General features: G+C 39.7%; 1 protein-coding gene across 3 annotated transcripts in view; it reads right to left on the bottom strand.

Annotated features, from left to right (window-relative positions):
* Nucleotides 1–19,859, bottom strand: part of LOC124544734 (histone-lysine N-methyltransferase SETD1B) — a 165,084-nt gene that overhangs the window by 79,995 nt on the left and 65,230 nt on the right. For all 3 annotated transcript variants that reach the window (XM_047123386.1, XM_047123388.1, XM_047123387.1), the window contains exon 4: nucleotides 19,577–19,754. In XM_047123386.1, coding sequence (XP_046979342.1) covers nucleotides 19,577–19,754 — 178 coding nt within the window. The remainder of the gene's footprint in view (nucleotides 1–19,576; nucleotides 19,755–19,859) is intronic.

Genomic DNA, 19,859 nt, shown 5'->3' with positions numbered 1-19,859 from the left:
ACCAAATTCACGCCTGCTTAACTGATGCTCAGAAGAAAGAAAAGAAATGGATGGGTAGATAAAATTCAAGGCAGAAGATACTGATGTACCTTGGGAAGAGAAAATTAGACAAGCTCCGGTTAATCTCACTGAAAAGGCCTGGGTTAGAAAAAGGGAATATGACAGCAATGTCAAACGGATGAAGACATTTAGGATTGACAGAAAGGTATTGCTGCAACAACGTCCACGGTTCTTATTGCCTTCCAAAAAGAATTGGAAATAGCACTTATTGCACCCTGGATCATTCATAATTGTGAAGATTCCAAACCACGGTGCGTATTTACTGGTGTATCCAAAAAGTTTATGACTTAAAAGACTGTATCCCCATCAAGATATTAAGAAATATCATGTAAAGTGACTAACCATGTGAAAAGGACTGATATGACTAAAATCATAGTGATTAAGAATTTCATAGTAAGGAGTGATGGATTATGATTAAATTATGCACTGCACAGTGAGTAGTTCAGAGAAGTAATGATAGTGTTCATCTAGTAAATCAAATTAATTCTTTATTTTTTGGAAGAATGTGTGTGTGTGTGCGCATGTCTACATTTTTAGGGTTGTGTGATGTTCAATTTTAATCATTTAAGTTATGATTTAGGTTGTGTCTATGTGTCTTATCCACTCAGTTTCATGCAGTATAAGTTACTCTTGAGTGTGCAAGGAAATGTACTTGAACTGACTGAACGACATTTTAGGGACTTGCAGGAATCATCGATAACAAAATGCTAAATTTTGCTACCTTCTTGGCACTTGGTGTAGTTGCAAACTGGTTTGTATGTAAGGTGTAGATTGGGATTGATTTGATGGTTCCTGGGCCTAATGAATTTTAAGTTCAGGAAGATGAAATCATTTTTTATATATGTTTGTGTGATTTATTTGATTTCAAATGACCATGAATGTGAGAGCAATTAATTTAGCTATCTGCTCTAAAGTGAATTCAGATTCAGATGTGGTCTGAAAAGAAATTGATAATGCACAACAAGGCATAGGAATTTAAGAAAGAAATGTAAGATAAGAGCCTAGAAATGTTGCGAAGGCAAGGTGATTTATAATCTTCGTAGCAAGCATATCGTAGGTGGAATATTCACTTTGGGTACACAAAAAAATTTTCTTGCCTTACTATGAAGGATGATAATGCAATACTGATGCACGGAGAGGATTCCTAAAATGAAGAATGATCTTTCTTGAATATCAGCTCATAAGAAAACTTTATATATGTCGAGTTATGTGGTTAGAAAAGGTAGTGGATGATCTGAAACTTCATATAGTCAAAGAACACCTGAATGTAATGAATTGATCATGAGCAGTGATTTACTTTGGAAGGACTTATTTAAAATAGATAAAATCTATTGAAATGCAGTGGACAACGCAGTGGCTCATACCTCTTCCACAGCTACTGAATTCATGAAGGATCCGATGGAGAAATGTGCTACTAATCCATTCTTTTGCTATGCGCAAAGTAAAGAGCTCCAACTGATCCAGTGTTTGAAATTGTTTCATGTCCTATCAGTCTGGTCTGGTGCTGTGAGGTTTGAGATCATCTATCTTTCCTACAACCTGGTTGCTGATTCCCACAAGATTCATCCTACATCAACCTCCAACAGTTTCAGTCAGCCTCCAGAATCCAGCCATCCATCTGTCGATTGACTCTATCCAGCTTCATCAACCTTCATTGAATCTGTCTATTGAAGTCAACAGATTGTTAGTGTTGTTTTAAACACACAAACTGTAGTTTATTCCCCATCAATAATCTGAACATTCAAACACTTTGCAAAGAAATTAATTAACATTTTAAAATGTTCAAAGTGATTATAACATGCTATTTTAGTTCTCTCCTTTCTGTGTGTAGTTTTCAAAATTTTAATATCCATCTTATCTACATATTTTGTATAGGTCAAGGCTGTAGGTCTATATTCCTGAGTTTTCCGTGGTATCCCTCTGGAATAAACCTCCCTAATGGGTAGACCTGAATTTATTATGATCTTCCATTGTTGTGTGGTGGAATGAGACATACATCTCTCCACATATGAAAGTCAGCAACCTTGAACCAAACGATGTAGTTTTGTAAACCTGTGCTAAAATAAAGGAAGTTTGTAAAAAATTTGCTAAGGTACCAAAATTTCATCTGTTTGCAAATGAACATGGTTAATAATTATTCATTCTTAGTAAGTTAATAATACTGGACAATCTTTGTTTAATTGGTAGCAACCACACTTTGGCATTTAAAGTTTGTTGCTCCCAAGAGGGGCATTTGCTGTATAACATTTTATCAAATAGCACAAATGTTTATGTATAACCGAGCACGCGATTTGTATGGCTCAAGGAACGCTCACGACTGCAAGAGATGGATTGTCTCCGAGTACGTCATCGCACCCATGACAGTTTCCTCACAATCAGCAGAACTCTGCAGAGCCACAGAGATGTTACTCCAGGTGGAGTAATTAATTTTATACCTGGAAGAGTGGAAGATAATTGTATAAAAATATTGGGGAAGCAACTTCTCTTGCCCAAAAGTTTCTATTTAAGTACTTAAACATTATTCAGTTACATAAATTTTAACTTCAACTGTCACAGTGGGGGAGAAGTTAAAAATTGAAGATATTAGGGCTGAACTATTGAGAGAAAATACACACAGTATAAATGAAGTGTTGAATCCAGTGATTAGAAAATTACAACAATTTTAGATTCTGGTAGTAATACTACAATGATCTCTAAAAGCTTGTATGAACAGCTTCATAAAATAGAAGATGTACCTGTTTCCACTGTCAACAGTGCACATCTCATTATGGCAACTGGGTTCGGAAGTTGTGCTGTTACTGGACCAGCACTCATTACATGCAAGATTGTAGACAGATATTTCGACATGGTCTTCTTGATTCTTTGAATGTGGATTGGATTTTTGGCAATGATTGGCTGGCAGAAAGAAGATGTAAAACTGATTACAGAAGAGAATGTGTGTGTGTGTGTTTGTGATGGGGATGCTGAATTGGAGGTAAATTTCATCAGTTTAGTAGAAGAAAAGGAGAACTGGATTAGAATGATTGAGAAGAAAACAAATGAGGTGATTGAAACACAAGTATATATGAAAGACAATGTGTCCAGAGAAAAGGAAGAAATAGTTTGAGATTTCATGTCAAAAATTAGGGAGAAAATAGATGACAAGTAACTTCCCTGCTTCTTATGCAAAAGAATTACAAGAAGTTTTACATAAGCATGCCAAAGAATTTTCAAGCAAACCAGAACCAGACATGCCAACTTTCAAAAGTGAAAAATCAGGAGAATTTTGGTGGTGTACTATTGTGAATTACAACACATCCCTGATGATTAAAGTTGCAATAATTCAATAACTGTAACAATTCAATTACATTTGCTTTATTATTTACATTTAAATATTAAATAATGGACATACCTGAGTCTTCGGACTGTATAATTTATCATTCAACATGCTGAACAATATGAATGATGGGCTCTGCAGGTTTATTTGGATTCACGCACATTCAAATTTAAGGGGCATCCCCTAACTTGGCAACACTGCCTTTTAGACACAACAATGCTAATCACTTCGCTTGGAACAACTATTGACTACTCCTTGTCCACGATAACTTTACGATTGCGCTGGCACTACCGGAAGTGGAGGAAATCGGCATTAGTTGAAAGATATTCATTTGTCTCTGAACGCTGCCAACGATAAGTTCCTTAATTCCTTGTAGATATGAAGTGCGAGCTACGCCTACTGCCGCTCCCGACAGCCACCACATGAATCTTCCAAGTCAACATACACAAGTAGCAGCCATACCTTGTCATCCACCAATATATCGAAGGCGCAGAATTTTCAAATAGTAAAGAAAGTATTGAAACTATTCTGAAAATCGAGAGATCGGTCTTCACTGTCGGGAAATCGGGAGGAAGAAGGAAAAATCAGGAGTCTCCCACTTAAATCGGAAGAGTTGGCATGTCTGCAGAACTAATAAGAGGGTGTAATTACTGATTTTCCATCGCAAAGTGAATTGACCGCAGAAGAAAAACAACAGATAGTCCCGAAGCAAAGGAGGAACATGGCATTGGCAATTAGACACGGCCATTTAGTGAAACCTGTTGGGTATAAAATTAGAGATAATGTATTAATACACTCCCATTTTAAATCATCAGTATCAAAGGAAGAAATTAATAAATTTTTACATTAATATTTGGGATCATTTATAATTCGGAGAATAGTAAAACCCAACTCTGTTGAATTAGAGAAACTTAATGGTAAAAAATAATTTGAATTTCATCATGCTGAAAACATAATGTATGTTGTGAATACAGGAAATGACTGTTTACGACTTAATGTTTTTATCTTATTTATCAATCTTTTATGGACACAAAGTGGATTGTTTTGATGATGATAAAATTACTTTCTCTTGGTAATGTTGTGGTGTAGTAACAATCTTAGACTCTCAGTAACTTCAACATTTCTTTAATTAAGGTTACATTTAATTCTCTTCTGCTCTTTCCTTTTAACTAGGGCTCTTCTTTCATGATCAGTTTCAAACTGAAACTTTAAGTCGCCATAATTTCTGGGTAAAATTAATTCTTGAGATCTAGGGATATGCGGGGGTACAGAGTCCTCACTTGGCAGAGAGAGAGAGAGAGAGAGAGAGGATGACTGTGAGTGTGTGTGTGTGTGTGTGTGTGTGTGTGTGTGTATATATATATTGCAGAAGTTCTCCTTTGAGAGTGTCGTAGCTGAGGTTACCAGTATAAGTTAATCTTTGCTTGTTGACAATATGCTGGAGATCAGTTACTTTTGTGGTGTGAATTAGTTTCAGTTGGGCTCTCGGCCTGAACAGAATTAGCCAAGCTTGGATAGTGCAATTGTCAGCACTGCTCGGAAGCAATTGGTCGTTGCTGAAGTTTCAGTGTGGAAGCGATCAGTAACAAATTGTGGCTAGTATATTGAAATGCTGAATGTTATGAAACATGTTAATGTTTATTGAGTGTTTGAATAAATTATAATTCATGACCCCTTAACAATTGATGATTTCACTTTAAACACTCATCACAGTACACCTGGACGAAATATTTAATGAGATTAGCTGTACGGAAAGTCTATTGGAAAAGTAAGGAGAGACTGTGATGAAATACAGCGGGCCAAGAGGAATACCGACAGGAGCGTTATAGCTGTAACCCCAAGAGAAACTAGTAACCAACTGGCCACACTGATAAAGTGACACGCCACACTGCAAGCCAGAGAAGCAATAGTACTTATCATTCTTAGAAGATTTGTACATTCCTAATGACATGTGCCAGAGTAATGTCCTCCTGAACTAATGCATGCAGAGTTGTCTAACGGAAAGGTAGTATCTACAACTTTTAACAATCTCCATCTTATTGCTGCCGAGGTACAGATTGTCTCAACAACTAAAGAAAGATCCGCACTTGCATCGATGAAGTTCCCAATGTTGTACAGAGGGCAATCCACTCACTGATGATATCTGTGTGAACCAAAGAACAGACCCCTCCAGATGCTTTATCGGGGCCAGTAGGGTTCTGATACTGATTCTGATGATTCTGTAATCCTTTCACTGAACAAACCCAATGTCAGGCCATCACATTTGATTATAAACTGCTTATCTCCACATAAATTTTAAAAATGTATGTATGTACCAAGTCTCCACCTCAACCACTGGACCAATTTCAATCAAACTTGGTACACAAATTACTATCTGAGCAGAATCACTGTGGGGTTTAAAACCACCCACTTATTAAAGGAGTGGGGATGAAAAAGCAATGCAGCTCACAACAAGTGAAAACCCATACTTTAGTCATCCTGTACTTGAGAATGGGAGCACTTAAGAGACTTGCAACAAACTTTTAGACATAATTTCAAACCTTTAAGGAAGTTTTTCTCACCGACAACCAATGAAAAAATGAAAGAAAACAAGTTTATCACTTATTACATTTTCACTATATACATGCGGTTTTAATGTATCACTTCTTTACTATTAATTGTATTCTTGACACATGTTGTAGACAGTATTCACATATACTACTGAATGTACCAGAAAAAGTACATCACTGTACAACATGTAGTTCAGGAGATACATTGTTATTAATACTGAGATGCATGAAAAACTAGCACATCATGCAAGATGTTTAAATTTATTATCTTGTTGCTACTAAGTCTATTCCAACACTATTTGCAGACAGTATCCACATCTACCACTGTACGTGCCTACAAAAATATATCACTGTACAACTCAAGTTCAGGAGATATGATGTCAAATGCTGATATGTGTGAAAAACTGCCGCAGCATGCATAACATTTTAATTTGTTACTTCTTTACTACTAATTCTACTCACTGCACATTTCACAGACATTAGCCAAACATAACAAAGAATGTACCTATAAAATTGTATCATTGTACGGCACATAGCTCAGAAGATTGATGTGATAAACATTGAGTTTGTTCGAAATGGGACTGCAGGACAATATTCCCTGGACATACAGGTCATACATGCGAACACATATGTGTGAAATGTGTTAAATATATGTGAAGCTGTCAAGACACATGTAAAAATCTCATCCTACCCTGGAACAATTTCTATCAAATTTGGTACAAACGTTGGTTCCAATCTGGAAAGAAATAATGTCGGGGTAAAAACCACCAGCCTCCTATTGGGGTGACTGTGATAACATGGACAGACAGCAAGAGGGAGGGAGATGGGCACAGATAGCAGGAAGAGGAAGAGATGGACGATAGGAGATGAGTATATGGACATTGACTGGGGACAGGATGACATAGACAGAGAAAAGAAAAAGGAAGAGATGGGCAGAGACAGAGGGAGGAAGAGAGAGGGGGGGAGGTGAAGATTAACAGATAGAGGGCAAGGAAGAAATGGACAGAGAACAGGAAGAGGAGGAGATGTACATAGAAAGGACAGAGAAAAGGAAGAGGAGGAGATGGACATAGAAAGGACAGAGAGAGGAGAGAGGAGATGAACAGAGAGAGGGGGGAGGAGATGGGCAGAGAGAAGGAGGAAGAGAAGATAGATAGAGAGAGGGGAGAGGAGAAGATAGACAGAGAGAGGGCGAAGGAGATGGACAGAGAGGGGGGCAGGGAGGAGATGGACAGAGGGGGAAGAATGAAACTGACAAAGAGAAGTGAGGAGGAAATTTACAAGGAGAAAGGCAGGTGGAATTAGAATGGGAGAGGAGATGGATAGAGGAGAGGAAAGAAAGGAGGTGGCAGAGGAGATGGGGTGGAGAAGAGGACTAACAGAAGACTAAAATAAAAACATGCTCAGGCAAAGTCAGGTACTCAGCCCTTAAACCACATAACATCTTTAGGAGCCTGTACACAGATCGAGGGTGGGAGGGGGGGGGGGGGTAGAAAGGGGGGCGGGGGGTAGACAGAGTCCACCCAACTAGTGGCAAGTTGAGCAGCAGATATTACATTTTTCTGCGGTATTAATTTCAATGGAGTGTTTTCTGATCTGTCTCACATTTTGCACAGTTGCATCAGCACTTTCAGTCCTCCCTAAAATGGGGCAGGGGGGTGAGATATGGTAGGTGGAAGGTCTGGCCATGCATGAAAAAAGTACAAGTTCATTTCATTTGCCACAGGAAAAAAGCTCAGTGCTCCCGCAATGTAAAGGGTATTCTTTCTACTAATTATCTCACAGAGCATAATAATGTAACTGACAAATATCAGGAAAGAGAGTGGACTAACTGGACATAAAAATCTGTAAGATAACTGTATTACAAAAGCAAACAAATGATATTTCACCAACACACAACACCTCCCACAAGGATGCTACGGCAGTAGGAAACCTGAAAGATCTGCAGTATGAATTGTTGGAATATTCACCCTATTTACCAGCTATGGCAAGTGCCCTCCGATTTCTACTATTACCACATCCAAGGAAATTAGTGGCTGAAAAACTTTTCAAGTCCAATGTAGAGGCTATGGCAGCTGTAGAGTAGTATTTTGCATATTTTCTGGATTGTAAAATGTAACTTCCATGACTGGAAAAAGGCACTTATTAAAATATTCCTAGCTACTATGCTGTGGTCATATGGATTCACTGTTGAGACCCAATGTTTTGCCCCTTCTGTGGTGGACATCTGCAAGGAGGGGTTCATAGCTTTTCCAAAGGTTCGATACACACCCTGGCTCATTACTTACTGAAGTAAAATTCCATTACCACGTGCTCTTGCACAGAGGTGTGATGTCTTGTGTTTTGAGTACAAGTGCAATTGCCCGCTGTCAATTACCATTGTCTACTATTGCTATCACCCCATGGTGGAAGATTGGTACACATTATATTAAGCATCGGAATCCACATACCATTTAGTTTCACAGTCCCCCTCCATTCGCTTAAAATTTTTATTCTGTTTAGTAATCTCTATGGCTTCTCTGTACAGCCTTTCATAGTTTCCTCTTGTGGCTCCCAGTATTGGAATCTTATCTAATTGAATCTGGTGGTCCCCTGATTGCAAAGCATGTTCTGCACCAGCTGATCTGTCACTTTCTCCCTTTCTATGGTTGTTCTTGTGTTCTAGTTATTTTTTAGCCATTCTGTTAGAAGTACTTCCTTTCAAGGATGTCATAACACTCTTTTTATCTCAACACTCCTAAATATCCATTGTTTTGCAAAACATAGGCAAGATATTCCAGTTCTGCATCTCTCAGCTCTAGTTCACTATGTTCTTTGCTCTACCTGCCAACATTTTTAAAACATGTCACTTTTGTTGTGGGTTCTGTTCGAGCACAGCACGCTGACAGATATGTTCAATTCAATTCCGCTATCACCTAGACTTTATAGGTTGGTGAAAGTTCATTAAGAAAATGTTCCACTGGGACCTATAGTAAGTGCCAATGATTCACTCACCCATTGGATTGCCAATTACATGAGGACTTTGTTGTGACCATATGTGGCAAGAAACCCATCCAACTACGGCATAACAGCAGGAACATTTTAATACGTGTGAGATCTTCAGCAGTCACATTTCAAGTACTGGATCTGCCTACTAGAAAAACATAAGATACACTGTGATGATATAAAGGGGAATATAACTGCATTTTATCTTAAAAACTCATTCTTCCACCTCAAGGCTGAGAATGTTTTTCCTTGCCTTCACAACAGCATGTGGGAAAGTTGACCTATATGGTCGATGGCGTACTTCTGGGTATACAGCCAAGTCGTTATTTCCATTTTTGTACAATACTTAGATGACAGACCCAGAAATCTTTTCTGGATGCTGTGAGTAATGACGTTATTTGTACTCACTGCCTGGACTCCAATCAGAACTAAAGAAAACAACTGGGTCAGTCCTCAAAATATTGTACATAAATTGAAACAATTCAACTGTATGTCCAGAAGTACACCATTAATCAATTATGCTCATAAAACCAGAGAGATAACTTTGGCATACAGGAATTCATTCTCAATACCCTTCATCCCTTTCTACATTCTGAATCCAAAATTTACTATAAGGTTATATAATCTTCAATTTGGAATTTGGTGGCAGTTGATGCGGAAATGTTTAGTAATGAACAGCCCACATAGATGGAAGACAATGACAGAAGAATTTGGGAGCAATAATGATCCCTAAATCAGTGAAGAGTACAGAACAAGTAGGTACTTCATGTCGTCTCCATACCCTTCAAACTATCATTCACTTCTTCCATGAAATATCGTGCGAACTGTCAGACATCTGCAACTTGCTGCCATGATATTTTGGTACAGAGACTTTTGGTCATCGTCGCATGAATACAGACGAAATTGCACTGAGCTCCCATTTTTAAGACCTGCCAGCATGTGCTTGGTGTACCCAGTTGACATTGCCAAGTGGTGCTTGACTGAACGTTTCTGCTGCAAGTGCAACATGCCCTCTGTGGTCAAAGTTCACCTCATCGATATCAATCATTTTCACAAGGTAAAATCACAGAATGATGCCAGTTACATAGAGCACAAAGTTTTTCTATGACAGAATTACATGCAGAATTTAAATGGAAACTACCGTCCCAATTGATAAGGGATTTAGACAGACTTGTTTCCATTGGTTCATTGATGCTGGAGCTCCTAAAGTTTGATGTATGGGCCACAACTTTTGTTTCAATGAATTTCATCACATGATCAGCAGAAATATAGTGTTCAGTGATAACAAACTTAATGGCTTGGAGGAGGTGAGTATACTGCTGAGGGTTAGTTTCAAGGTCACTTTTTAATATTTTTCTTGGATAACTCGACAACAGTGGGTTATAACAAGAAATTTTCTCAATAAAAAATGAAATTACATTACATTTTCTATAAAAAAAATGTGCTATTCATTTCTTCACCTAGGATTAACAGTTTTCACTATGCAAGACAGGGAAAAAATCACATTATCAAAAATGGTGTTTTAATGGTATAAAATTAATGTTTACTGTTAAAAGAGAGGGGTTAAGAATAAATATTAACTGTGTATACCACATCTAAGTGTTGGAAAGGTGTATTAAATTGTTTTCTGTGAGTGTGATGGGTGAGAGGCAGGCACAGTGGGGATTAGACGCATGAGGAAGACAGGTGCCCAGTAATTTTCCATGACGTGCGTTAACACGAAATGAAATACAGATGAGTCACTAATAACAATAACAGATAAAATTCATATGGACAGACTTCACGTAAATTTCTGTACACTGTTCCGCACAGATAGAGGGGAAAATTGAGTCTTCATCGTCCTATACGGCAACTGTAGAGTTCTTCCGCACTAAGAGTACAGCTGACTTTTCAGTTAACAGACTGGCTATATCTCCACTACATTCTCTTTCCTGTGCACTTCTCTTACATGAGCATCTTCACTGAGATTGTGTTTATACAGTGAAGTTATTTTCAGATAATTAAGTGAGTAATTTTTACAACTGTTAAGTGAGCTATTAGGTCGAAAGCTCAACAGCTAGAGTGGTCATCTGTCTACTAAAGTGAAGATCCTGTCCTAAGCCATTGCTTATAGGAACATATTTTACACAACAGCTCACTTCACAACACGTAAAAACTTCACAAACCGACAGTAACCCCTATATCAGTGATTGTCAAAACGTTGCTCACGAGATACTAGTAGCTTGAGGGACATGTTTGGTAGCTTTTGATAGTGCTCAGACTGGCTAACCTGAATTGCTCCATTGTGCTCATGCTCATGACAACTGCTTACCTCTTCCACACAACTGCCACTGTCAATCAAGAATACTACATTGTTGGTCTCATAGTTGATTGTGTATGTGTGAGATGATGCATGTTATGTTTTCACGTATGGCATTTGCTAACACACTGATATTAAGCTAGTTTAATTGGATAGATAAAAAAATCTACTCACCAATTGGTGGCAGAACACACACATAAAAGATAGCTGAAATTGGCAAGCTTTCGTGGCCAGTGGCTCCTTCTTCTGGCAGAAAGGGGAAAGAAGAAGGGTGAAGGAAAAGGACCGGGGAGGTCTATAAAAAGGGGTAGATTTTGGGACAGTCACTCAGAACTGCAGGTCAGGGGAGGCTTACGCCACGGGATGAGAAGGAAAGACTGACTGTTGGCGACTGCATTGGACAAGATTTGAAAACCTGAGAGCTTAACGGTGAAAGACAGGGTAATATGCAGACAGAGATGGTGTTTAAACATCATACACGAGTTAATAAGAGTGAAAAGCTAAGTGCATTGCATGTAACAGAGGTGGGAGGGCAGCAATGAAAAATAGACAGGTAAGACAATGAAAAGACATAGGAAACTAAAAAGGAGAGTAGCAAAGAGTAGTTACTGTGAGCCAATGCCGAGACAGAAAAAATTAACGTAAATTAAGGTCAGGTGGGTGGCGAGAACCAAGGACATGTTGTAGTGCTAGTTCCCACCTGCGGAGTTCTGAAAAACTGGTGCCTGGGGGATGAATCCAGGAGGCACACTTAGTGAAACAGATGCCAAGGTCACGATCGTCATGTTATAGAGACGCTCTGCAACAGGAGATTGCGAGTTGCCAGTATACACCACTGCCTATGCCCATTCATCCTAACAGATAATTTGGTGGTAGTCATACCGATGTAGGCCGAACAGTGTTAACATAACAGCATATGACGTGTGTTGTTTCACAGGTGGCTCTCCCTTTGATAGTATATATTTTGCCAGATACAGGGCTGCTATAGGTGGCAGTAGGAGGATGCATAGTCCAAGACTTGCATTGGGGACGGTCAGAGGGGAAGGAGCCATAGGGTAGGGAGATGGATGCAGAATAACATAGGGTTTGACAAGAGTACTGTGGTTATTGGAAGGAAGACTGCCTACTATTCTAGGTGTGGTGGGAAAAATTTCAGACGGAATGGATCTCATTTCGGGCATGATTTCAGGGAGTCATGGCCTTGTCAAAGTAGCTGATTAACACATTCAAGACCAGGATAATAGTGAGTCAACAGTGGTGTGCTCTGAAGCTGTTTTTTGGAGGGATCACCGGCCGGGGTGGCCGAGTGGTTCTAGGCGCTACAGTCTGGAACCGCGCGACTGCTACGGTCGCAGGTTCGAATCCTGCCTCGGGCATGGATGTGTGTGATGCCCTTAGGTTAGTTAGGTTTAAGTAGCTAGTTCTAGGGGACTGATGACCTCAGAAGTTAAGTCCCATAGTGCTCAGGGCCATTTGAACCATTTGGAGGGATCAGCAGTGCCAGGATTGGATGTGATGACCTGGGAAATCTGCTTTTTAGCTAGGCTGGTGGGGTAATTACATGCAGTGAAGGTTAAGGTGAGAATGGTGGTGTATTACTATAAAGAGTCTGCATCCAAACAAATACGTTTCCCTCAGATGCCAAGTCTGTATGGGAGGGAACTTTTGACATGGAAAGGATGGCAACTGTCAAAATGTAAGTACTGTTGTTTGTTGGTAGGTTTAATGCGGACGGAAGTGTGTAGGTAGCCTTCGGTGAGGATGAGATAAACATCATGGAAAGTGGCATGGGATTCAGAAATGGACCATGTGAAATTTAATTTGGAGAAGATATTCAGAGATTCAAGGAATTTTAGCAGGTGATCCTCATCCTTGGACCATATGGTAAAGATGTCATCAACGTATCTAAACCAAACCAGGGGCTGAAGACTTCTGGATCCCAGAGATATGCTCTCCAAGCGACCCATGAAAAGATTTGCATAGGAAGAAGCCATCCTGGTTCCCATGGCCACACCGCTGATCTGTCTGTATGACTACTCCCTTAAAGGTGAAGTAGTTGTTGGTAAGTAAAAAGTTGATTAAGATGACTAGGAAGGATGTCATAGGTTTGGAATCAGGTGGGCACTGACTGAGGAAATGTTCAGCAGCAGACAGACCATGTACGTGGGGGATATATTGGTATAGATGGAGGTGGCATCAATGGTAACAAGCGTTTTTGTACTATGGGTTTCAGGTGCTGATCAACAAAGGCAGATATACATTCGGTGGGTGCTTTGAAGCCAGCAACAATAGGACGGCCCGGATGATTAGGTTTGTGGATCTTAGGAAGAAACTAAAAGGTGGTGGTGTGTGGTTTGGATGGGGTGAGAAGTTCCATGGACTGAGGCATTAGTCCTTGTGAGGGACCTGAGGTTTTATGGAGGGACTGCAGGGCAGTGAATCACAGAGACGGGATCTTGATGGCAGTAGCTCTATGTAGAGGTGTCAGACAGCTGGCATAGACCTTCACTAACATATTCCTTTCGGTCAAGTGCTACAGAGGTAGATCCTTTGACTGCTGGGAGGATAATATAGAGTTATCAGCTTTAAATGATTATAGAGCCTGGGGTTCTGCAGAGGACAGGTTAGGGGCATGTTGAAGGGATCTGAGAAAGGGTTGCAAAGCAATGCTGGATGTCAGGGACTCTTGGAAAGCTTGTAAGGGACACTTTTGTGATAATGGTGGCAGATCAAGTTGAGAGCATGGTCTGAACTGTTCAAGGCAGGGTCCAATGTCAGGTTTCCTGTTTAAAGGTTTTGGAATGTGGTTGCAAAGTGATATTTCCAATGGATATTACATGTGAAGGAAAGTAGGTCCTTCACCAAAGCAGCATGGTCAAATGCAGGTTTAGGGTGAAAGTGAGATGCTTAGATAGTACAGATAATTCAGCAGGAGAGAGTGCTTTAGATGAGAGGTTAAGGACACTTAACTGTTTTAACTGGTTCTTGTGATTATGGGTTATTCTTGGTCTGGAAGGCAGTGGTGAAGACTATTGGATGTTAAGGAGGTTGGCCAAGCTCTGTCTATAGGAGAGGACTGATGGTTGATGGTGTGGCTCTTTCAGGAGTTGCAGAGGGACAGGAAGGGCAATGCCATTGTTCAGGAAGTTTGCTTTTGGAGGTGAAGTCTGGCACGTTGTTGCAGTTTGAAGTTGGTTTAGTGGATGATGCCATTCAAGGAAACGTGAGGGGCAGATAACTGCAAGATTTTGTAGGAGAGAAGTCTGGTAGAGTGGAAATTGGCTAATGAGGAATACAGGTCACAGATTAGCTGGGTAAGAGTAAGAGATTGCTGTATTTGAAACTGTAAAAAGAGCCTGGTGTAGATTAGGATTACATCCAGAAACAGGGACTTTCAATTTTAGACATTTTGGAGTAACTCCAAGGGACAAGCAGGTTTCAAGAAACAGAATGTGGGAACTTAGTTTTGATAGTGCAAAAGCATGTTTTCAAAAAGAACAGATGTAATACGAGATGGAATTCATCATGGCAATAGAGGACAGCTTGGAGAGTTAGAAATCGTGGGAGTGGCACAAAAAATAATAAATAAGCTGAGGATGGAAAAAATAGAAAAACAGAAGAAAATCAAGGGAAAAAATAAGGAAAAATTCTGTAAAATCAAAAAAATTGTCTGAAAATCATTAACAAGAAATAATGAGTGGGTGATCTATATGATAAGAAAAAAATGATTGAAAAATAAAATGAAAAAATCGACTGGAAAAGTCATGAAATCTGACAAAATTTTTAAACACTGGGTAAACAGAAAGTGATAGTCATAGGAGAAAATGTAAACTACTTAGTTTGGTGATTAAAGTGAGGTAAGAGATGGCAACAAAGGTTGATCAGAGTGTTTTGCTGAAAAATGAATGAACAAAAATGTGAAAGAATTATCTATAAACAAGATAAGTGGATGGTGGAAAAGAAAATAGCTGTCAAATTTGTGAATAAATTAGTGAAAGGCAATCGGAAGAAGGCCACGCAGATATTGAACTGTAAACCGTTACAGGCAAATTCATAAATAACAGAATTGTTATATGCAAATAAAAATGGACCCATCTACGAGCATGGAAATCAATACTAAGAAAGATGTAAGGGCAAAGTGTTGATTAATCTTGGTGAAGAAAAAAGAGCAGATCAGCACGTACAGTAGAAAACAGATGACAGTTTGAACAGGACACATGATAACAAAGACTGACAAGAGGGTTACGTAAGAAGGAATGATGGCCACATGGGCTAATACCACAATGAAAACAATCAATTATTGACAAAATAATTTCATTGGATAGATAAACAATCTACTCACCAAGTAGCGGCAGAACATACTCATAAAAGACAGTTGTGATTGGTAAGCTTTCAGAGCAAGTGGCTCCTTTTTCAGGCAGAAGGGTTGAAGGGGAAGTAAGAAGGATGAAGGAAAAGGACTGGAGACGTCTAGGAAAAGTGGTAGATTTCAGGAAAGTCACCCACAGCCGCGAGTCAGGGGAGACTCACCACACAGCATGAGAAGGAAAGACTGATTGTTGAGGACTGCTCATCCGATGCGGGAGGGGATCTCAGCCGATTTGAATACAAACATTTTGCATGTTTGAGACAAACCCTTGACAAGCAAGACACTTTCAGACCTTCTTATAAATGCAAACAATATGTTGAAATTCTTTCAGATTTGAGAAGCCAACTCAACAAACCATTTCAAGATATAAAAAGCATTTCAGCTATTGCACAGTTTATCAAATTGGCTTTTGTAGATGCTGATGCTGAAGAGTTCTTTACTCACCTCATGGAGTATTTCCATTTTCAAGAAGACAATGCTGCAGTGAAGCTGGAACTGAAGTTGGTAAGAATCTATTCTTACGTTTGTAATTTATTACTATCTGCACTTCAATTTCTTTTTTATATACAACTGAATTTCAATTTCTTTTTATTATATACAGTTTAATTAAAAATCATTTCATATTTACTAGAAATATAAGTTTAAAGGCAATATACAAATGTAATATTTTTTAAAGAAGTTTTTATTTCTGTCTTATATATACTCACAACAGGACTTAAAAATGGTATGGTAGCTCAGAAGCTTCACAAGTTTGGTGACCACTGTCCTATACAAACACAAACGCAGTAAAGTTATTTTGTCTACTCACATAAGAGGTTTGTACAGGAAATACTGGCTATGTATAGTCCGTCTGTAAACTGCAAAAGGGAGCAGCACTCGTAGGGGAAGGTGCCTCTTCCAGAAGAATGCTACAGCTGCCATACAGGATGACTAAAAATCAATTTCACTCTCCATCAGTGTAGAACAGTATACTGAGATTTCCACAGAATTTGCCCATGTTGTTTCTTGCAATAGTATTGTTAGTGATACATACCTGTATTCCACACAGTGTTAAACCACTTTGTGGAAAAGCAACACACACTGGCATGCCTGCGCACTGTGTTGCTAGTGATTCGTAACGCATGCTGTGAAATGTTCAGTATAACTATGTTAAGCACTCTGTAGTTTCTTCTTTTAACAGAATGAGCAAAGAGAGAGGGACCTCACCTGACTTCAGTTTGCAGACCTACATATAAGGGAAATGCTTGACCGCTACATTCTGAATGCCTGCCTTCCCCCACGTATCTACTGTCTATTACGCCTGTTTCCACAAAAATAGGCAGACTATCAAGAATAAATAAGATTAAAGCAATCTTTCGTCCTCCTTCCAAACTCTCAGCACTTTTGGGATCTCTGAAATGCAACCGAACTGAACAAGGCAGGTATTCACAGGATTCCATGCGAACACACTACATCATAAGTAGGGCACACGACACATATGAGCACACTGTACAGCAGGCTGTTCCAACCGAGCTCCAGGGAGCCGGAGCGCTCCGGAGCGCTCACTGCGGCAGCTCGGAGCCCGCGTGGAGGGGGAAAGCGAACTCACTGCCCCCTGGCCGCATGCAGCCGTAATAATCCGTGCTCAATGACAGCTATGACTAGCCGCGGGAGCTCTGTACCTCTATTGGAGGATACCTTTCTATTCATTGAGAGGGATGGTCGACCGCAGTGTTTTGTAAAGTATTTAATTCTGCGAAGAGGTACAATATACAGAATTAAATACAGTCAGGTAGAAGGCGTTGCACGCAGAGAACTGGTAGCCAGGCTTAAGAACGACATACCAGTAGACGTATGTTTAAAAACGGGTTCATAATACGGAGGGTATCAAAACATGCAACACAGTTCGTGTTCTGTAATGCACCAAGAGGCACTGTGTGCTGAAACAGTAGAGCTAGGTGGCGTAATGAAAGATGTCGTGAACTGTGTGAATTTTGTGCGTCGTCAAAGGATTCCTGAAAGATGTGGAAGCGGAGTATGGGGATATATCTTACCACAGTACAGTTCGTTGGCTGAGTCGGGGAAAAGTTCTTGATGTTTTCTTTGCCATTAGTGAGGAAATACCCATTTTCTCGAAATGAAAGGGGAAGAAATGCGTTGTCTGAAAGATATAAAATGGATATCAGACCTGGCGTTCATAGCTGACATAACTATGCATCTGAATAATTTAAATCTGTCATTGCAGGGCAAAGGGCAGCTAATCCTGACATGCACGACCAGATCAAAGTGTTCATGGAAAAGTTACATTTATTTGAGAGACAGATGAGTAATGGACATCTAACGTTCTTCAATCATTTTGCTTCTTTAAAACTACCTGATGGTACTACTTTCCGCGATTACCAAGCAAAGTTAAAGCAGCTCATCACGTCGTTTGAAACACGATTCCGAGACCTCACTAGTTTGGAAATGGAACTTAAGGTATTCAGCACTCCTTTTTCAGTTTCCACCGATGACTTGTCATCGTCGCTTCAATTGGAGATTATTGATTTGCAAAATTCAACTTTGTTGAAAGAGAGGTACTACATCAAGTTGTATTTGTCACGATGGTAGTGTTCATTACAGAAAAAACATTTCCCAAACCTCACAACAATGCCGCTCAGATCATGTGCATGTTTGGATTTACGTTTTGATGTGAGCAGCTTTTCTGAGCAATGAAAAAAGTTATAAAGTAAGGAACGATCGCTTCTTCAGGATGCAACAATGAAGGCCATCCTCCGCATTAACGCTGCGAACACTTTGACGCCTGATATTTCCAATCTTGCAATGAAAAGAAAATTTCAAACTACACAGGCCCAATAAATTTAGTATGCAATATCTTGTAAAACATTTGTTTCTTATTTATTTCCTGAAGATCGTATTTCGTGGTGTAGCACGTCACCACGTCTTAGCAGCTAAGAGTGTGAGGTTTTCGATCTTGTAAGACGCAGCTGGCACATCAAAACCCTTGCCTTGCCGCCTGCCTCAGCCAGCCGTGCCACGTGCCGGCGTGCCGGCCCACTTGACTGGTCACAGCGAGCAACGCGGCTCCCTGGAGCAGGGAGCGCTCCGCGGCTCACAGCGGAGCCCACGAGCTGGAACAGCCTGCTGTACAGGATTGCATTGTGGAACATCAACAGCATAGACACCTCTTCCAAGAAAGTGAGTTCACTATCACCAAACACTGTATTATTATGGTCATTTGATAGAATACAATGAAACAAAAATTACTGCCCATACATCAAACTTTCGGAGTTCCATTATTAACGAATCAGTGGATATATGACTGTCTGAGCCTCTTCTCGATTGAGGTAGTGGCTTTCAGTTAAATTCTACATGGAATCCTGTGAAAAAGAACTTCATGCTCTTCATAGCTGTCATCATTCTGTGATTTTACCATGTGAAGATGACTGATCCAATTTCAGTGAGGAAAGCTTTCAACATGGAGGGCACGTAGCATATACACTCACACAGCCCACGTGCTATGACAACTGTGTACATCAAGCATGTGCTGGCAGGGTCTTCAAAATGAGAGTTCACTGCATTTTCATCTGTATTCATGTGAAGATCATCAGAAGACTCTGCGCTGCAATACCATGGCAGCAAGTTGCAGAAATCCAACAGTTTGCTGAAAGAACCTGTACACTGTGGAAGTTTCAAATTTGATATCATTCACTTACCATTGTTTCCATCCACACCTCATTTTTTACTTCTGACCATACAAACTAATATTTAAGTGGGTGATTTTCATTGGTCACTTTGCACTTAATTTACAGCTGCTCTTTAAGAATGCATAATACTATTCTAACACTCTTATTCTAACACTCCCCCCGTGCCAGAGAGAGAGAGAGAGAGAGAGAGAGAGAGAGAGAGAGAGGAGCCATTGTTACTCCTTGACATATGACACAACACTAAACACATCTAAATAATTTGTGAGTACATCTAAAAACAGTTTTGTTCAAAGTAGCATATTTTGAACTTACCAAATGCATCAAGGAACACCCTAAGAACTTTTCCCATCACTGAAGTATTGTTCAGCTTCTCTACACAACTCTTTGCTGACTTAACAGACTCAAACACGACACGTGCTAAACCAAGGTGTTTGTTCGTGACAGGGTGGTAGTAGATGAACAATTCTTCCACAACGCCAAATTTCTGCACCTGCATTAAACACAATGAAAGAAGGCATGTTGATGCAATCATATAAAACAAATATAAATAGAAAAATGTTTCTCCTTAAAGAAATGAAGTAATCAATTTGCGAGT

The sequence above is a fragment of the Schistocerca americana genome, chromosome 8 (genome assembly GCF_021461395.2).
Source record: "Schistocerca americana isolate TAMUIC-IGC-003095 chromosome 8, iqSchAmer2.1, whole genome shotgun sequence".
Lineage (NCBI taxonomy): Eukaryota > Metazoa > Arthropoda > Insecta > Orthoptera > Acrididae > Schistocerca > Schistocerca americana.
Note: the sequence above shows the minus strand (reverse complement) of the source record. Positions and strands in the feature narration are given on the sequence as shown.